Source organism: Crocuta crocuta, unplaced genomic scaffold (assembly GCF_008692635.1).
Source record: "Crocuta crocuta isolate KB4526 unplaced genomic scaffold, BGI_CrCroc_1.0 scaffold506, whole genome shotgun sequence".
Lineage (NCBI taxonomy): Eukaryota > Metazoa > Chordata > Mammalia > Carnivora > Hyaenidae > Crocuta > Crocuta crocuta.
The window spans coordinates 1,389,200-1,409,013 of record NW_027528991.1 but is presented as its reverse complement, the minus strand read 5'-3'; the positions used below and the strand labels follow the sequence as shown (position 1 = coordinate 1,409,013).

Sequence of the window (19,814 nt, the reverse complement as noted above, 5' to 3'; positions counted from 1 at the left end):
TAAGATCAGGGTGTGAGCCAAAATCAAGAGTCGGACGCTCAACCGACTGAGCCCCCGGGTGCCCCACTGCATTTTTATTTTTATGTTTCAACCTACTAGGTTACTGTACTGTACATTTAATTGGTGGCTATAGTTGGTAATTGAGGCTCTCACAGCTTCCACACTCCAGGGTGTCTTTTTCCACACCTGTGCCTCAGTGTCTGTTCTGTCACATTAGTTACTGAATACATAGTCACTAAAGCTGTGAAAGGAGTTGGGAGATGCTGTGGGGTGACTGGTCCTCATGTCTGTATCCCAGCCCCAGTGGCTGTGTCCTTCCGGAGACATTCTGTGCAAAGACAGACAAGGATGTGTGTTTTCTTTTAAGCGTGTTTAAGCGAGTAGAACTTATTTTCACAGCACTGTGTGTGGCAGCCGAGCTCCTGTGTGCCCGGCAGCGGCACGTCCAGAGCGTTCCTCGCCTCTGACGCTCCTGCAAGCAGGGGTCAAGGCTGGCCTCACCGCACACAGGATGAGGCCCGGGAAGGGAACCCCAGAGCCACTGCCCTCTGTCGCGCGGGGCGAGCCTGGGCCTGGCCGCAGGCTCACCGACAGGAAACGGGTCGGTGTGGTTTGGTTTCTTGGCCATGGAAACAAGAGCAATGGGAGGCACAGTGGCGGCAGTGGCCTGGCCGAGAGGGGACGCAGATGCGCGGACGTGACGAGGACGGTGACACGTAATAACCGTGCCCGCAGGAAGCATGGGCCAGGCCTCTCAGTGCGGAGTGCGGTCCTCAAGTTTCTGTCCCAGGAGCGGCCCTGGAGGAAGGAGGCTGGGGTGTCTGTTTCTGATGAGTCTCAGGAGACGCGGATGCTCCTGGCGGGGACACTGGCCCTGGCTAGCCCCCTCCCGCCGTCTCCAGGTGAGGGGCACAGTACCCACCTCGGTGTCTCTCCAGGTGGACTGAACATCCTGCTAAGGGCCCCTCTCTCTCCCCTGCTCTGTGACGGAAGGAGCGTGTGGCCACACCCCGTGGCTGTCTGATGGCGGGAACGGTAGCATCGGGTGGTGAGCAGTCACCTGCAGCTGCTGGGATCCATCCGGGCCTCAGGCGAAGCCTACCCTGGGGCCCAAGTCTGGGCAGGAGGTCCCAGCGCCTCCCTGGGACAGGGTCACGGATGGCCTGAAAAGGCTCGGAGGTGCCACCTGGCTCTCCAGCCACCAGTGACCCCGACGGGCAGGGCTACGGCTCGGAGGGGTCCTCGTGGCCCGGGGTGACCTACGCTGCTCTACTGGGCCGTCGAGTTTGCATCACGCCAAGGGACAGGGCGCTGCGCGGCGACTGCAGCTCCTTTCTGCTTTCCATCTGCCCAGCACTGTCCCCAAGGCCACCCTCACGTGCTGGGCATGGCCCGGCCTCATAGGATGGCTGTTGGGGGTGGGGGCAGGTCAGGGGCTGCTCGGCCTGGCCTTGCCCAAGGTTGCAGGGACTGGGAGTGTGGCAGACCAGACCCTTTCTGTGTCAGAGGCGCTCAGCAATGAGACTCTGGCTCCATGGAGTTCTCTGCCACGTGAGGTGCTCACGGGAACAAGAGGTAAACGGAGGCCAAGGAGGGGCGACGGGTGGCACCCAGGCTCACCTCAGCCAGCCCATCACGCCGAAGTTCTTCTTGAGCGGCATTCGATGCCTCTGCTGTAAAGGCCTGGCCTGTCTCTTCAATGGGAACATGGCGTATCTGGGGAACACAGTTCACATCTCAAGAAATCGTGCTGCCAGTCATGAAATTCTTTTCTGCCCTTTGCTACTGCTACTGCTGGGCACAATAAGGCAAGTAGCTGGTGACACCCTGCAGACATGGCGGTGGCTGGCGTGGCCAGCGTGGCCCCACGGATACAGCGAGGTGCTTGGGCCTCAGGGTAGGTCGCTGGGAGGCAGCTGGTGCAGTGGAACAAGACCAGACGATGCTGTGCTGTTTGAGCCCCTCAGAGGAAGACATGTGGCTCTGTCAGCCGGGAGGGGGCAGAGCTCGCCCGGGTCATGGCCCCCCACCCGCTGTCCACGGGCACGGAGGTCTGCAGGCATCTCTTCCTCCTGGGCCCGGGAACGGCTGCTGCAGAAGCAGGGGCTCCCTTGTGGCCTCTCCAGGGGCCCAGCCTCACCAGAACCTGCATTAGGTTAGCGCCTGCTGCCCTCTCTCCAGCCCGTAGGGTACCGAGCTGCATCATACCCTAGGTGGTAGTGTCACCTGCAGGGAAACTCAGGAAAATCCAGGGGAGTGAGTCCCCTTCGTCCGTTGGAAGTGAGCCCTGACTGTGACCACTGCACTCCCATCACTCATGGGACCCAGAGGTCCATAGGTAGGGAAAACTGAGGTAGGGGCAAATAGCAGAAAGCTCCCCATTTCTCTCTGTGATTACTCTAAAGCCTGGATTCCTCAGGCGCTTAACTAAAATCTGTGGTTATTGAAGTCATGGTGTATGGAAAACCATCACCATCTAGATCGGGGGATACTTCCCACTGTTACATTCTGTATACAGTAGGTACATAATATCTAGTACCGGGTGCTACTTCCTGCTGCTATGTTCTGTATACAGTAGTTATATAACATCTAGTCTTACATCCAGGAAGAACGAGGGATTCGCTAGGCACTCCTGCACTATCTGCTAACACCCAGTAAGCATCATAGTTGAGCTGGTTTTGAATCGGATCAGCCACTACCATGAGGATGAGCTGCCATGTTGCCCAGAGGAGGACCGTGGCCTGGGCAGCCCCGAAGCAGGTCCCGTGGCGCAGGAGTGAGGAGCAAGCTCGGCTGCAGGATGATGAGACTCACGTTATTCCCTTTAAACCGTAGATACTGTTTTTCCCTCGTTTTTGTGGTTTCCTCCACCAGTAATGCATACTCTGATTGTGAAAAAAGCCACCTCTTTTAAAATATTTTTTTAAGTTATTATCAGAGAGACAGAGAGAGAAGTAGAGAAAGAATGCCACCTCTTTTAAAATAGCATTAAATGATCTGTATCTGTAAGAATTGACGTCGGTGAGACTTACCTTGGTAATCAATTCACAATGTATCTAAGCCAAATCATTGTGATGTGTGCCTTGAATTGATACGATGCTGTATGCCAATTATTTCTCAATAAAACTAGACAAAAGGTAAAACAGCGTTTAAAGGGGATGAGATCTCACAAATGGAGGGAATACAGCTGTGTCCTTTGAAATATGCACATGAATCTTTATGTCCCTGGGCAGCGATCAGGTCTTGCAGGCACAGCTGACCAGCCCGGGGTTTACAAAGCTGTTTGCTGTCTCCCAAGCCCCTGTTTCAATACCCCTTTCTGCAGCTACATCCTAAATTTTTGTCTGTCACAAACTCTCGGGAATTCTCCAGCAAATCTTGTCTCCTGAGAGCTGTAATGAGTGTGAGAGCAGCTGTCTGGTTCTGGTTTCGTGGACTGTACGCGGCAAACGGTTTTGCTTCGTGGAGAGCGATATTCAGCCATTTTCCACATCCCTTGGGACAGGAAGTTGCAGGGAAGGAGGTGAGATTGGGGAGCTTTTTGTCCAGGGGCATTTGGATCCCCTTCAAATTCTGTCACAAAACACTTGAATTGTGGAGCAGGTTACCAGGGACACTGGACTCTGCTTTAAAATCATTTCTTCCACATTAAGAACAGGATGGAATTATTTTTGTATAGACCGGCTTGAGTAGACACCGAGTGGATTTAGGGGGTTAGTGAGCAAGGTCAACAGTGGTTGGTCTGGGAGACAGCAGGCCTGGGGGCGGAGGGAGACCCTTTCCCCTTTCCTGAGGCCCCCAGGTCCTCTGCCTCTTAGCTGACTGCGAATCTGCAAGTTAAAGTCCTCGACCCTTAGATTACAAAATATTTTCTGTTGAGAAGTGCTGTCGTGCGGGGCATCGAATTATTATGTAGGATATTTACATTTAGCTAGAAATATTAAAGCCCAAATAGTTACATTCAGAAACATTAGTGGAATATTATCATTTCTAGGCAGAAGTACAAAACATGTTTTGACTCCTTGCAGAAACACATGATAAGAGGAAGCTGAGGATGGAAGACCGTTCAGCCTTTTAAGAAATCTCAGAAAGGCAGGGCCCCAAGGCTTTAGGGGAAAACCACGCGTGGCCCCTTTTCACAGACCGAGGCTTCTTGCAAAAGCAGAACCCTGTGTTCTGAAGCCTGGAAGCCATGCCGCGTCCGCCAGCGGCAGGAGGGGCGGAGCCGGCGCGGGCTGCCGCGGAGAACCAGGTCCTCGGTGAAACTTCCAAGTGCACGNCCGGCGGCGTCCGCAAGCGTGTGTTGCCGTCCGCCCCGTGCGGTCCTTTCCGACGGTGCCGGCCGCGCGTCTCCCACGGTGGTAGTTACAGCCCAGAAACAGGAAGCTTGTCCTCAAGGTGTCGTACGGTTTACGTCTTTGGTGTAAGTGGTGGTTTGCGTGTCAGCCTCACGTTCAAGACCGTGAGGCCTCAGCGGGTCCCGCCGGGCGGCCGGGCTCCTTGTCGGCCTTCGGGAGGGGNGCAAGGCCTGCGGTCCGTCGCTCGAACGTCTGCGTGTAATGGATGTCGCAAGCGCTCGCGTTACTCGCCAGCCTCGCGGCTTCCCGCGCTCGTCTACACACGCGGCCCCTCAGCCTTTCCTGTGGGACGACACCCAGCCCCACCGCGTTTCTGGCAGAACTTTGTGTTACTTTGAAGACATGCCCTCCTTAGTTCCAGTTCCTTCGCTGTCCCCACACAGTGTTGCACGTGTCGCTGAAGAAGCTGACGTGTTGTTTATTACAGAGTGTCAGGTCTGGCCCACTGCCGAGCAACGGCGGTAGGAACACTCTGGCTTCCTAGCTTAGGGCTTGTGACTGCAGCTGACATTGTCACCCCTGGGTCCTAGGTGGCCTGTTTAACCAGAACGTGACAGGCTCTGCGACCCATTGGAGGTGGAAGGAAGCTTGTGTGACGACTATGGATGGCCACTTGGCAGCCAGCGATAATTTATTCCTTCTTTCCCCCCTCAGGTTCCGTAAATGAAAAGCTGCCCCAACGGGAAGGCACGGGAAAAACAGGTAACTATCTTAAAATAAATTTTCATGATGATGATATATCACAGCTAATTCAGTCGATGCCTTAAGATAGCTTCTCAAGTTAAAATTTAAATGTGGACTAAATGATAGGAGAGCTGACGCAGTTTGTTATGTATTCGTTCAACACTGTTTTATTCCTCCCTTCGGACCGCCAGGGTCCTGTAGGTGTGGGGCGTGTAACCCACGCCCGCCCGTGGGAGGGCCCTTCTGACGTGGCCTGTGTCGGGGCCACCAGTATGTGTTGCCTGGTGCCACAGTCTTTGCCCGGGGAGGGGCTCCTGTGTATTTCAGGAGTGTAGCAATCCTGAGGGCTGCTGGGAAAGAGGTGTCAACTCTTCCTTGTGAGAAAGAGGGGTATTCTTTCCCATGTGTGACAGTCGTGTCCCCTGGGACTGGTAGCAACAAGTGGAACAGCAAGCCATTTCCGTAGCGGTGGCTTCATTCCACACAGGCTACGGTGCGCCCACCATGACCTTCCATGGGCCCCACCTTCGCCCTTCCCGCAGCACATCCTTTAGACCCAGGGACACGTTTTTGCCTTTATGTCATGTCGACCTTTAATGTCAGAAGTCGTTTTCAAGACAGAATTAAAAAAATGTTTTAATACCAACACTTCAGGCAACTCTTCTTCTGATGTAGGTTACAGTATATGAACCAGTAATAAAGAAAAGTGACCTAAAGCGGAGTAGTGTGGAGTTTTACTCAAGCGCATTCCCTTTGGTGTGGCCTGAGATCAGGGTGGGCCCCGCCGCTGCCCTAGGAGGATGTCAGAGTCCCCAGGCGTGCCTCGGGTGGGCACTGGGCACAGGCACCGAGTGGCACACGAGTGGTCTCATGAAAGGGGAGGTGGTGGTGGCCACGGAGGCTGTGGAGTAGGGGACACGCATAATGTACAACAGAAGAGCCTCATAATTGAGGAAAATGACGGGAAGTCATAGTCAGAACACTGGCTGGAGCGAGGGTGTATGTTTGGAAAAGGCGATAAAGTCGCCCAGAACAGCTTGGATTTGAGTCTAAGATCCTGGGGAGGGCATGTCAGTATTTTTTAGAGACGAGGAAGGGATAGTATTCGTGATTGCAAACATCAATCCAGTGCTCAGGGGAGGAGGAAAGGGAAGGAAATGCCATTTCAGAGGGCGTTTCCTAAACCTGTTCCTGTGCGACACATGTTGAATCCTCTGTAAAAGTTAAATGAATATCCCTAGGGAATTGGCATGTGGGCACAGAAGTTAACGTAAGGCAGGAATACACTCCTTTTTACTGAAGCCTCTTGACCTATGGACGCGCACACAACAGAAAATCCCTGAGATTAGGCAGCAAAGCTGGCTTGCGGATCAAAACGAGACGTTACAGACTCTAGTGAGGAAAATAAAAGGCACACGGCCCTCCGTGGTTTTGTTTCATTGTCTCCAGGCCGAGTTCAGTAGGTGCCAGTGTGTCAGTTACATTGGGGCAAAAGTCGGCCAGGGACCAGAGCGTGGCTGATGGGGTGAGCAGGGTCACGGTGACAGAGAAGGGCTCCCTGTGCTGGCGCTGGGGGGCGAGGGAAGGCCTGCGGGCGGTCACTGGGGTGCCCCACGCCTTGCTCGCCGTATGCAGGCCAGTCTGAGCTTTCAGGCTCCCGGGGATTTTGGGAACAGGCTGGCGGCCCCACAGCGGTGACCTGCCCGGGCCTCGGTGAAATTGTACAGCGCTCACTACGTGTGCGGCCGCTGTAGATGTGTTCCCGTGTCACCGTGGTGTGTGGAAGGGATTTTACATGAGCTTCAGCGGCTCAGAGTGACCATTAGTGTTACAACCTGAGTTTCTCAAACAGGCGACCTTATGTTCTGTCGACGTCTTGACAGAGAGCCGGCCTTTTCTCAAATGATCGTTCAATGTTAAAGTTTTTTAAAAAAGCTTTCTGGTCTGCCTCCCAAAAGAACTTATGAGAAACTTCATTTTTATTCCTCAGACATCTGGGGGAGTCCTGAATCACAGATAAGCCCCGTGGCTGGCCCTCATCTACAGCACTGTTTATTGTATTTTAATCCTCAAATTATTATATAACAAGGTCACATGGGCAGGCTCCAGTGAGAAACAACTGGCTGGCTCCCAGGGCCCCGCAAACTGCCTTGTGGTTGTGTCCCTGGCAGGGGCCCCCGCTTATCGGGGGCCGACTTCCAGCAGCTCACTCTCCACATCATCCTGCCATGTCTTGGAACTCTCTAGAACCTGACCTTGTACCAGGGAACCACAGTCTCTCTACTAATTAAATAAAACGAATCCAGGGGAGCCTATGCCACCAGAGAAATGGCGTGGAGCGGCTCCGTCACCCACACCGCGTCCCGCTCTGTGATGTTGACTCTTGTTCCCCAGCTCCTGCAGGGGTGACGGAGGGGCTGGTGGTGCAGGGGTGCACAGGGCAGCAAGTCAGGGCCTGATCCTTAGATGCCTGCCCTCCACTCGGGAAAACGGGGTGAGGGGCAGAGCAGGGGTACCTGGGCTCCTCCCCCCACAGCCCCCATTCCCCAGCCCCCAGCCCAGCCTCCATCTCTCCTATCTTCGGTCATTCCAACCCACTGACTTTGTTGACATGTCCCCCTTCCCACTACTGTGACCCCTTGCTTGGGTCATTCCTGTCTCTCCCTCACCTGCCCTGAATGGCTCGGCTCCGAGGGGCGGGAACCCCAACACCCACCACGGGCTGGGTTTCCAGCTGGTACAAGCTCCCAGGTGGCCCCTCACCCATGCGCCCTGTGCCATTTTAGCCACACCACTGCCAGCCCTGCTGCCCTGGGCCCCCGGGGGGTGGTTTGGTTGGTGTTGGGGTGTATGCAAGCCCTCAGCTTCCATCCTGTATGCGCACTTAACTGAACTTACTCTCATAATTGTAGTCTCCTTGCAAATCTTTTCCGTTCTGAATTCAGATGATGCCTCAGCTCCAGCGCTGGAGACGCAGCCTCAAGGAGATGAAGAAGGTGAGCCCGGCCCAAAACAGGGTCTTGCTGGGGGAGGACGTGGATGCGCGTGGGGGGAAGACGTGGATGTGTGCGGGGTGAGGACGGCGGGCGTGTGCGGGGGCAGTCATGGGCATGGGAGGCGCAGGCGAGTCACCTGCTGGGAGTCCACTCCAGGTGGACCGGATTTGGCCACTTCCAACTTTCTGACACCTGCTGTCCTTCACGGTGGCTTCAGAGCACGGCTAGAGAATATGGCCATGCTGCTGTCATACAGCACAGTGCAAAGGTCTTTTTTTTTTTTTTTCCAAATCAAAATCTAGGAGTTGAGATTTTATAATTTGGATAATATAAAGGATACATTTCAGAAGTGTGCAATAACACACGCCTTGTTCCCTGTTCCGATTCCACGTCTGTCGCGTCTCGAGCTTGCCACGATGCGGTATGTGAGGCAAGCTGTAAGGCCATGGGCATGAGGGTGTGTCTCAGGTGTTCTGGATTTTATAGTCACGGCAAAGAGGGATTGTCCTATTCTTAGCCTTTAATAAATTGTCTGAAGCGTTTGCCAAAGTGTCACACATTGTCAGGCCAGAAGGAGTGAGGGTTGAAGACAAGGTATAAGGAATGCACATAATAACTGAAGCAGAGGATGAGAGGTGGAGCCACATGGCGGTGAGCACGTAACAGTGACAGTGGTGACAGATGTCTGCACGGCACTAAGTGCTCCCCGGTGTCATTGGCCCCCCGAGTCCTCAGATGCCGTTTTGCAGGCGAGAACACAGACGGAACTCGTCTGAGCTTCTAGGCTGAGGGCGGCCGAGGGTGCCTTGGACCAAGGCGGCCTCCTCCGAGTGTCCTTGGGCCCGTGGGGTGACCGACCCGCCAGGCTAATACTCGGTGTTTGTGAAACAGTGCTGCCAAAAACGATGGGTTCCTGAAACGTCTTACACAAAGTTGTATTTTACGTAGTGTAGTTTGTAATGAGTCTTTCCCGAGTGAAAGCTCATGTGTTACACGAATACCCCTCTTTACAGCAGGAGGACATGTTTCTGTACCTCCGGGATTTTCCCTGAAACCCACTCCGTTTAGGTGGAGCCACTCTGGATTCACAGAAATTTTACTTACACCTCTGGAAGAGGAAGGAAAAAAAATGTATACTAAAATTTTATAACTGTATATTATTCTTCTCTTTTGTCTCAAATATGTAATCTGTTTAGTGGTATCTTTTAAAATGTGGAATATGTATTGATTTAGCACACTGACTTTTTGGTTTTTAGGCTCCCTGCTGAGGTCTTTAATTGAGAGACTGTGTTTTCATGATGAATTAAAAACAATTATCATTTTGTTTTGGTTTATTAGATATTGCGTCACGTTACCCCACGCTCTGGACTGAACAAGTTAAGAGTCGGCAGAACAAAACCAGTAAGAATTCAGGTAAAAAGGGGCCCAACATTACTTTGTGAGGAGGGATTTAATCGACGTAAGGAAGTGGTTTTGCTTTCTGGAAGTTCAGTGCGGATAGTACATCTTTGCCCTCAGTTTCCAATGAGTCATGCAAATAATTCCTGTGACTTGACCACCAAAATGTAGTCAGATTTTGGTGGTTTTATTAAATTTCCTAAGTTCTCTAAAAGGTTTCTCTGAATATGCCAAACAGACTATAGCTTTAGGTATAAAAATAGCAATAATTGATAATAAGTATTTGCTTTTGACCAAATTTCAGAGATGACCAAACCCTTGGCTAATTTAGTTTAAAATCCTGAAAGCTACGTGGATTGCATTTGCTGCAAAGGAGTGTTTGACAGACTTTTATGTTTTAAATCTGACCATCCTGACATTTGTGGAGAGGTGGTGGGTGGCCTGGTGTCTGGTTAGCAACGTTTACAGCTTTCGTGAAAGTGGACTCTTTGCTGTGATCTCTGTTCGTGCTTAGTGGTTGAACGTGCGCTTCCTCTGGCCTTTTCGAACATTGCTTTTTTTTTGTTTGTTTAAATACAACTGAAAGGAAGTGTCCTTCTGGGTTTAAACTATTCATCTGCTGAGGGTCCACAGACTCAGTAAGAACGCGAATGTTCTGTGATCAGCCTCCAGTGAAAAGCTCGTAAATGTTCACAGAGGCAGCCTGAGATCATAGCCCTGTGTGCGGCCTGTGCTTGTATGCGCTTCTTCCAAGTGCGTTTTAATGTCTATTTATAAAAAACAAAAATAATAACAAACACCTCAAGAATTTCTCAAAGTTCAGGCTACTAAGGGTACTTTGATTCTCTCCTCCCCCTTGTGTCCTTTCACTCACCCCTGGAGGGACCCTTGCAGGGAGGCCCTGAGTCCTGGTATTTTCCCGCCACTGGGACATACTCCGTGTGGCTGGAACAGCCACCAATTTACAGCCTGAAAGGCAGCAGGAGGGATGAGCCGTGAAGGCCCCAGAAGAGGGTTTGGGATGGAGCATGTGCGGTTTTCGTCCGTGACGCTCCCATCACTGTCCCCGGCCCCACGTCAGCTGCTCGGCTCCTGTTGTTACTGCCCAGGCCGGGCCCTCATCCCTCCTGGCTGCCGCTCCCACGGGGCTGAGGTGAGAAAGGGAAAGATCCCAAGGTCTGACCGTCCGTGTGCACAAATGGCAGGGAAATAGATCTAAATCATATTTATCGAATTTGGAAATTATTTTCTCAGAAATGATTGGGAAACGTTTTTCCTTTTGTATAAAGATACATATTCTCTTAGGAACTTCAGAATTGGGGACTTGGTTTTGTTCAATCGTGTCCCCGTATTTCCAAAAGTTAGCCCATTAGATTTACTTCCAAAGTGCACGGTGGGTGGGTGGGAAATGAATGAAGCGTGGCACGTTTCAGATTGATGGGTCTTGGAAGCTTCTTGCGCAGGGACAGTGGACAGTCCCCGAGCTTCTCCTGGGGCACACATATAAAAGTATTCTGGAAGAGGTCACTAGAAATGTGCATTTTTCTAGAAAAACAGTTTGGATTGTCGGAGGAAACAATTCCAGGTTTTGATAGAGTGCGTACGTCAGCTCGTGGAACAAGCACATTTTTGTGTCTCCCTCATCATGAGCTGTTCCCAGATTTTCAGGCCTTAAGTGACCTGTCAGTTATGATTAACCGACAGTAATAGTGCAGGCTCCCACCGTGCAGGGGGACTGAAGGTGATGTTTCAGGAAGGGCCAGTTTGTAGAAGTTTCCCCATGGATAATTGGATTTAAATCCGCCTAAACGGGCAGAACACAGAAAGACGACGGTGGGTTGACTTGCGAATGTGGGCATGGAATTACCAGATGCCGTCTGTGGTGCATACCGGTTGTCTGGACACGTGTTCTCTCTGAGGGTCTGAAGACGGTCAGATCAAATTGACATTTTGCAATGTTAAAAATAGTATTTAATTAAGTGTAACAATGAAACGGCAGACAGCCGTAGGGTTTGCATAATGACCACTGTGGTTGAGATCTTAAATGTAAAATGAGCCTCACCACTTGTGTTTAGTTTTTATTTTTAACAGATACTTTTACTGATGATCGCCGACAGAATTAGGCACATTTATTTAACAAAGCACGAGTGGTGATGTGTGTATTTTCTGGATTTTTAAAAATTTAGTTGTTTGTCTTTAACTCTTTTGTGTCCTTTTCCAGAAGAGGCCTGACTGGGAATGGGTTTTCTTTATCAGTAAAAAGCCCCTCTATTTTTGCTTCATGAGGCTGTGTTAACACAACATAATATTACCCGTGCTACTGAGTACGTAGAATACGATGGCCATGCGTGATGAGTGTGTTCTGTATCCCTGTGGTCAGTACAGTTGGGGTACTTGGTGGTAGGAGTCACCAGAAGGGACCATTCCTGCAAAGGTAAATGTAGCACCCTAGTCTGAGAATGTGCACGTGCTGGGCACTCCGTACGTGCATATTAAATCAGTAAGAATTTCACCCTCATGTGTTCATCGGTACTCTTGATGGTTTCATTACTTACTTTCCTAAAACAAACTACATGAAGCCAACACCAAAACCAAATAGATGAAAAACTAGAAAACAGAATTATTCTAAGTACAGTTTGACTACTGACTTTTATTAATTGAAACACAATATAAACAGATGACGAGGTCTCCTGGTGGATCATTTAGCAAGACGGGCATCACTCGTGTTATGTGAGTCATTACACATTAAATTAATGAGTGAAACCTAAACCTGTATTTTAGTGAAGAAAGTGTTACTCAGTTTTCTCTTTCAATATAAAATTGAGACTGTCAGGGCACCTGGGTGGCTCAGTCGTTAAACCTCCGACTTCAGGACAGGTCATGATCTCAGTGTTCGTGAGTTCGAGCCTGGCCTCGGGCTCTGTGCTGACAGTTCAGAGCCTGGAGCTGCTTCAGATTCTGTGTCTCCCTCTCTCTCTGCCCCTCCCCAGCTCATGCTGTGTCTCTCGTGCTCACAAAAATAAAACGTAAACAAAAATTAAAAAAATTTAGAGTGTCAACTATTTTCTTGAATCATTTTATTATATTTTATTTCTATCTAACAAGATATAAAAGTTTGTCACAAATTTTTACCAGAGGTTTTGTGATATACTGTATTTAAATTATAGAAGATTGATTTATAGAATGTAAAAGGAGTAAGAGATGGTTTTTCAACATGAAATTTCTCTGAAAATACTTTCATATTAGAAAACAGGAAGTTAGTGTTCTTTGAAGTCTGTGGCACTGATTAGAGCAGAAAAGAAGTTCAGGGAACGGGTAGATTAGGTGATTAGGATCATGCGGTTTTAGAACTAGAAGAGACCCTAAATGTCGTGTAGCCCAGCCCCCTCATTTTATAAATCAAAGGAAAAGGAAACTCAAAATACCCAGTCTTGAGAAACGAAGAAGCCTGTTCATCGCCGCAGCTCAGGGGAGTGACTTCGTGCCCCTTCTGGGATCCCCTGGTGAACCCCAGGTGTCAGCCCCGCAGGTGCGGGTCCGGGAGGAGAGCGCTGGCCCGCACAGGCCGGCCGGGGGCCCGGGCTCGTGAGCGCACAGGGCTGAGTGCAGGGGGTTATGGGTGTGCGTGAGGCCGGTGCGGGGCCCGGGAGTCGTGGGTGTGCGTGAGGCCACGTGCGGGGGCCCGGGGGTCGTGGGTGTGCGTGAGGCCGGTGCGGGGCCGGGGGTCCTGGGTGTGCGTGAGGCTGGTGCGGGGCCCGGGCATCATGAGTGTGTGTGAGGCCGGTGCGGGGGCCGGGGGTGTGCGTGAGGCCGGTGCGGGGCCGGGGGTCGTGGGTGTATGTGAGGCCATGTGTAGGGCCTGGGCATCGTGAGTGTGTGTGAGGCCAGTGCGGGGGCCGGGGGGTCGTGGGTGTGCGTGAGGCCGCGTGCGGGGCCCGGGCATCGTGAGTGTGTGTGAGGCCGGTGCGGGGGCCGGGGGTGTGCGTGAGGCCGGTGCTGGGGCCGGGGGCCAGGGGTGTGCGTGAGGCTGGTGCGGGGCCGGGGGTCGTGGGTGTGCGTGAGGCCGGTGCGNTGGGGGGGTGGGGGCCGTGCAGGCCCAGCGCGAAGCCTGCGGAGCAGCCCCGCGGCAGCCGGAAGTGGGCGGCTGGGGCTCCAGGCGCTGTCGGAGCCGCGTCGGGACCCGCTGCACCGGGAGAGGCCGGTGCAACCTTGTCACATGGAGTCCACGGGCCCCCCGCCCCCCCTTCCACGGCCTCGTGCGCGTGCACCACCCCGGCCTCCCCACGGCCTGCGCTCTTGCGGTTCTCGGCCCGGTGGGTCCCGCCTGGGGGCCTCTGTTGGCTCCCTGCTCTGGGGGAAGGTGTGGGATCACAACCTTTATGTTGAGGCGAAGAGTTGACCCAGGCACCGTCCACGCCGCGGCCTGTCTGCGTGGCCCAGGCAGCAGCCCTTGGGTGGGGGGGCTCTCCCACTGGGTCAGCCGGGGGTCGTGTCCCATCCCAAGCTGGCCACGCTCCAACAGCCCAGGTCCGGCGCAGGGCCGGCCCTTCGGGGACCCCAGGGAGGGCCGCCCAGTGTCCCCACCGGCCGTGCTGGAGGCCTCCGCTTTCACCGACCTCTCCGCGTTTGGTCTTTTCGAGCTGTGCATGCGAGCCAAGGGCACACGGGCCTGTCTTATCGTCTCTGACGTCCCCTCCCGCTCAGGAGAAAAATGTTCCTTCCTCCCCGAGCTCCCAAATGCTCTGTTTTATATCCAGGAGGCGTCCCGATGCCAGGATGCGCCGTTCTCCGGCACCCCCGCGGTGGAAACATTCTTCTGCTTGCTTCAGGGTGATAATTTTTGCTTTATTGCACATATTAAAATTAGTGCCAAAGATAATTATCTTTTGATTCTGTTTTAAATCATGGTAAATTGCATTCCCCCCAGGGATAAGTAATACCCATTATTTTTTCTTGCTTCGTTCCTAAGTTTTAAAATACTAGTTTTCCTTTTTATTCCACTTTTCAAACATAAGTTTGCAAAAACAGCAAGATACTGAGGAGATTCTTAAGTGATAAAATTTCAGTTATTTGAAGAGATTCAAGTATTAAGATAAACCCCATAACTTTTTTTAAATGTGGGCTGTAAAAGTATATTATTTAAAATAGATTAATATACTTAGAAGTGTTCATAGCTGAATTTATTCAGTTTTCCTCATTATAAAGGGGAGTTTTAATTTTGGCCGTGTTCAATTCTTTGATTTCAGTATACAAGGTGTGTTAAATAATCAGGACGTAGCATTTCAATGTAAGCGTGGCATGCACTAACGGAAGCACGCCCATTCCATCCAAGCTGGTTGAAAGCACACATCAGCCATGTGTGCGTCCAGGCTTGGGGCCCTCACCGTGTAAAAATACCGTATCTAATTCGCCATTGAATTGATGAGGTCTGATGTTAAATAGAATCATAGCTACAATTTATAGAAAGCTCATTATGTATCAGGCAGAGTTCTATGTATTTCAGTGGATAATATGGTCTAATTCTTGCCTCATAGGGAAGTATATTTTCAGAATCTCTAAGTGGCAGAGTCTCGGATTTAGCCCAGATTTTCGGCTCCAGATTTCCCACCAGGGCTTTGCAGATCGGACGGGGGTGTCCTGTCCCGCCGCTGGCGGGCTCCCGGCGACATGACCCTGGTCCGATTCTCCGCACAGTGGACCAGGGCACCGGGCCGAGCTGCCCGTGTGGTGGGTGGGGTCTGGATGGTGCCGGCATCTCATGCCTCCCTGGGCCTGCACCCCGGGAAGGGCCCGGCCGCAGAAGTGAGGCGATGGGAAGGAGCACTGGGCTGGAGCCCGGGTCGGGCCACAGGCGTGAGGACGAGGAAGGTGGCAGCCTCCCGATTCTGGAACCCAAGAGCAAAGCCGTGGCCCTGTCCCCGTTTCTGTGGGAGGGGACGCACTGGACCAGGGGAGGTGACCGGAGAGAGAGGCACCGTGTGCCGTGAAGGTGCTTTGGGACGCTGTGCGCACACACGGTGCATGTGGGAACGTGGCCAACAGAGCAGTTTTGGGTATGACCATCTCCCCCCACCCCCACTGGTGGCCGAGAGTCAGGCCGGCCTTTCTTCCAGCAGGGTCCCAGCTGTTGCCGAGCGCCGCCGCAGCCTCTGTGTCCCTGGGGCTGGTTTGGGGTTTGCTCTGCGTGACCCTTATCAGCTCCTCTTCCTCCCTGTGTGTCACTTTCAAAGTGTCTGCACTGAGACCGCCTGGCACGAGTGTGGCGATGGGCGTGAAAGCCCCACGGCCAGTGGGGGCCGTCAGCGTCCGCCACTCAGCAGGATGGGCTTGGGTCCAGTTGTCCGGGTCGAAGGTCAGTCTCAGACTTTGCAAACACCCGGAGGAGAGTCCTGGACCCGAGTGTGCACGTGCGCGTGTGTCCCGTGTCAAGTTCTTGGAGACCCGAGTTGAGAGTTCAGGTGCTGGGCACCGTAAGGACAGGACCAGTCCCGGGGGCTCAAGGGAAGGTGAGCTGGCTGCGGGAACACCCCTGGGGGCTGCAGCCCGGACTTGGAGGAAGTGACTCTCCTCGCTTTCACAGTTAGGAACAGAAGCCCAGCAGGACAGAGATCACTGTGATTGTTTCTATGGTCTTCCCATCAGTTACATTAAAGGCTAAACCAGAATTGATTCGGCTCCGGAACCATGGGGGGTCTTCTTGGAGGGGACTCGTGGGTAAAGGAAGTTAGAATTCCTACCTTCGCCCCCCGGAGAGCCCAAGGGGCTTCCGAGTACGTGTTGTCCGGCTGCGCCCTGGCTCGCTGGCCGCGGGCAGTAGTGTTGGGTATAGAACGGTGTGGAGACTTGCCGGCCGCACACTATTTCTAGTGGCACGTCCTCCCTCCAAGTGGGCCAAGTCCATAACGCTGATGAAATACCCTCATAAAGTCCTGATTGCTGCAGGGCTTGTGGCCAAGCAGGATGCACGGCTATGATTACAACGGCCTCCGTGACCCTGTGGCAAGTTTAAAAAAATGTTAATCCACTTGAGAAGGAATTTGACTCACTCCCCAAGAATGATGCAATGTACGCATATGCATATGTACATGAACAAGCATCTTATACGAGCAGACACGTGGTATTTATTTTTCGCTGAGAAACGCTTTTATATTTTTAACTGATGCAACCTTTTCCCTTCCCTTTGCTCTTCTTTATATTTATTATCTTTTCTCTTTAGTATGTCTGTGTCCTACATCTGTGTCTCACATAAATCCTGGTCTGGAAATACTTCCTCATGTTTTTTGCCTGAAAATCTCACTAGTGATTAAAGCCAGAATGCATCAGGCAGTTGTATTTCGGATGAAAGAGCAGACCGTGAAGTCTTTTAAAAATTGTCTTCTAAGTTATATGTTAAGTGAAATATCTGCATCAAAACACAGCGTTTGAGTCATATTAAGGTTCTGTGCGCTCACAAGAACAGCTTGAAGGAATGCGAGTCTCCTGGAAGGACTCGGGTAACTGAAAGCGTGACGTGTGTGTCGATTGGATCCTGCCAGCCTGGCCCCCGACAACAGCCTCAGTGAGCAGAGGAATTGTTTCCGGGCCGTCCTCACTTGAGGCCTCGGAGGGGATATTATTTTGCCTTTTGACACATGGAAGAAATACCGCAGTTCACCAGATCCAGGGGACGCCTGATGCTGCCGTTTACCTGGCACGTTGCCATCAGACACCCCTGGATTCACGGGGGTGTTGACAGTAACGCCCCTGTGCCCGTTTGCTCAGCTGACCGACCCCGGTGAGCACCGGTGTCCCGGGTGGTCTTGCCGGGACCCTGGCACCTTTTTTCGCCACTCGTTTTGTTCCTCCAGGACTCGATTCCACGCGGCCACTTTCAGGAGAGGAGGAGTGTGCGGAGGCGACGAGCACCCCCTGCTGAAGCCCCCCCCCCCAGGACACAGCCACCACCTTCCCTGGGGTCCTACTGCAGGGAGCTTGGCCCCGGAGCCACCCCAGCCGAGGGGGAGCTGGGCCTGGCGTCTCATGCCTTCTGTGACCCTCTCCCCCAGGTCAGGTGCTCGCCGCGACAGGTGCTCGCGGAGCCCAGGGACTGGTCTTCAGGAGAAAAGCAAATAAGATTCTAACGTCACCGCGGGGATTGGGTCCTGGTTGTGGGTTAGGTCATGCCTGCCATTCGTCAGTATTCACACGATCAGACACACACGTGTATTTATACACACATGGTATGTGGGTACATGTATGAGGGTGTATCATGTTATAGATGTATTTTTTTGCTTTTGCTACAAAGTGCCGTGTGCTCATGCCCCGTCTCCCCGTCCCGGTGCACACTCCTGGGAGAGGCCAGCACGCCACCGACCCTCTGCCTCCTCAGTCCCCTGTCCTGGGGCAGCGCCTGTGCGAGTACTACTCATCCGACCTCAAGCCCCTAGTAAATGTGCGTCTCGCTTGTCCTTCCCGGCGTGGGATACTGCAGGCTCCGGTGTGAGCTTTCCAAAGCGTCTTTCTAAGCAGATTCTCAGGTGGTTTTTCTTTTGATAATTTGAGCATTTTTTCATTAAGTTTTTAACTTCAATTCCGGTATAACTAACATACAGTGTTGTGTTAGTTTCAGGCGTGTAGTACAAGTGATTCAGCAGTTCCATGCACTGCTCGGTGATCGTCATCATAGGTTTGCTCTTTTTTAAAATGTTTATTTATTTTTGAGAGAGAGAGAGAGAGAGAGCGAGCAGGGGAGGGGCAGAGAGAGGGGGAGACACAGAATCTGAAGCAGCTCCAGGCTCTGAGCTGTCAGCACAGAGCCCGACGCGGGGCTCGAACCCATGAATCATGAGATCATGACTCAAGGCAAAGTCAGATGCTCAACCAACTAAGCCACCCAGGCACCCTAAGATAAGTTTGCTCTTTTTTTTTTTCATCAAAATTTAAGTATCGCTACAAACACGTTAACTATTATCAACAAGGATTTGGATATTTGACTTTTATTTCTTATATATTTATGCAAAACAAAACACTGAAGCCCATACAGGCATCTGAATATCGGGGTAAAGGTCAAGCAACATGAGTCGTCCCTGACGCACGGTTACCCTACACCTTGCGCCCGGCTCTGCAGGCCTGCACTTGAACCATGTGCACCGTTTGGTGGCTGCTGCTCTCCCTGCATCGTGAGCTCACGGCACCTGGGTCACCACGGTGGACCCCGTGGTCTCCGTGTGTCCTCACGCGCCTGTCTGCTGGAGTCTTGTCCGCGTGCAGATTTCTCAGCCCTGACCTTTAAAACACGAGCCCCCCCTCCCCGTTCAGACCTCTGTCGCGGTGCCCCCATCACCTCAAATGGCCTGAGACCTCCCGCCACCCTCCTGCCGCCTCCTCGTTCGTCCACACACATCCATGCTCCACGCCGGGAGCTTTCTCTAAGCAGCTCTGTGTGGTCTGGTAAGTCGTGAAGGGTACAGTCGGTATCGTCCCTGCGTGTGCAGCTCTCCCTGCCTTCTAATTCTAGAACGTTTTCATCCCTCCAGCTGAACCACAAACCCTGATTCCCCAGTGCCACTCCCAGCCCCCACGGCCACTAGTCTACTCTGTCCCTGGAGACTTCCTCATGCTGGGCCCTTCACACACCTGGGTTTGCTCTTCGGTGACTGGCTCCTTTCACTGGGCGCCATGTTTACGAGGACCACCCACACTCAGACGGGTGTCCGCGCGTCATCCCCGTCCATGCCGGAATTCTGCTCCACGGGGTGGCTCTCCCCGTGTCATGTGGCCTTTACACTTCTCAGCTAAATGAACAATGGCTCCGTGAACATTTGTGTGGCATCATCACGCACATATAGTTTTCTCTTCTGAGTATCTGCCTGACAGTAGACTTGCGTGGCCATGTGGTGACTGTCTTTAACATCCTTAGAAGCCAGCAGCGTGCGCGCAGGGGACCGTCATCAGCGGTGCACTCGCCCTCTCCAACACTCGTTACTTTCCATTTTTAAAGAATCCCAGCCACCCTGTTGCGTGTCACGTTCTGCAGAGCCGTGGTTTGATTCACGTTTCCGTGGTAGCCAGTGATGCACGCTGTCACGTGGTCAGTGCCCACGGCGTGCCCTCCTGGGAGAAATGTGTGTTCAGACCCTGTGTGCCTTGTGATAACTTGTCATTTGCCATTTTAGAGTTCTTAGACTTCTGTATGTATTTTACACGCAAGTCCCTTCGCAGAACCATGGTCAGCAAATACCGTATCCCGTCCCTGAACCATCTGCTCACTCTCTGGCTGTGCCCTTTGAATCAGCAGGGCTCTTAAGTTTGATCAAATCCACTTTATCTATTTTTCTTTTATTGGTTGTACTTCAGTCCTGCGTGTGAGACCCTCCAGGACTCAAGCCCCACCCAGGGA

General features: G+C 52.4%; 1 protein-coding gene across 1 annotated transcript in view; it reads left to right on the top strand.

Moving 5' to 3' along the window:
- Nucleotides 1-19,814, top strand: part of SMOC2 (SPARC related modular calcium binding 2) — a 117,382-nt gene that overhangs the window by 33,861 nt on the left and 63,707 nt on the right. The window contains 3 exon segments of the mRNA XM_077757381.1: nt 5,013-5,060; nt 7,988-8,038; nt 9,377-9,451. Of these exon segments, the coding sequence (XP_077613507.1) occupies nt 5,013-5,060; nt 7,988-8,038; nt 9,377-9,451 (174 nt within the window).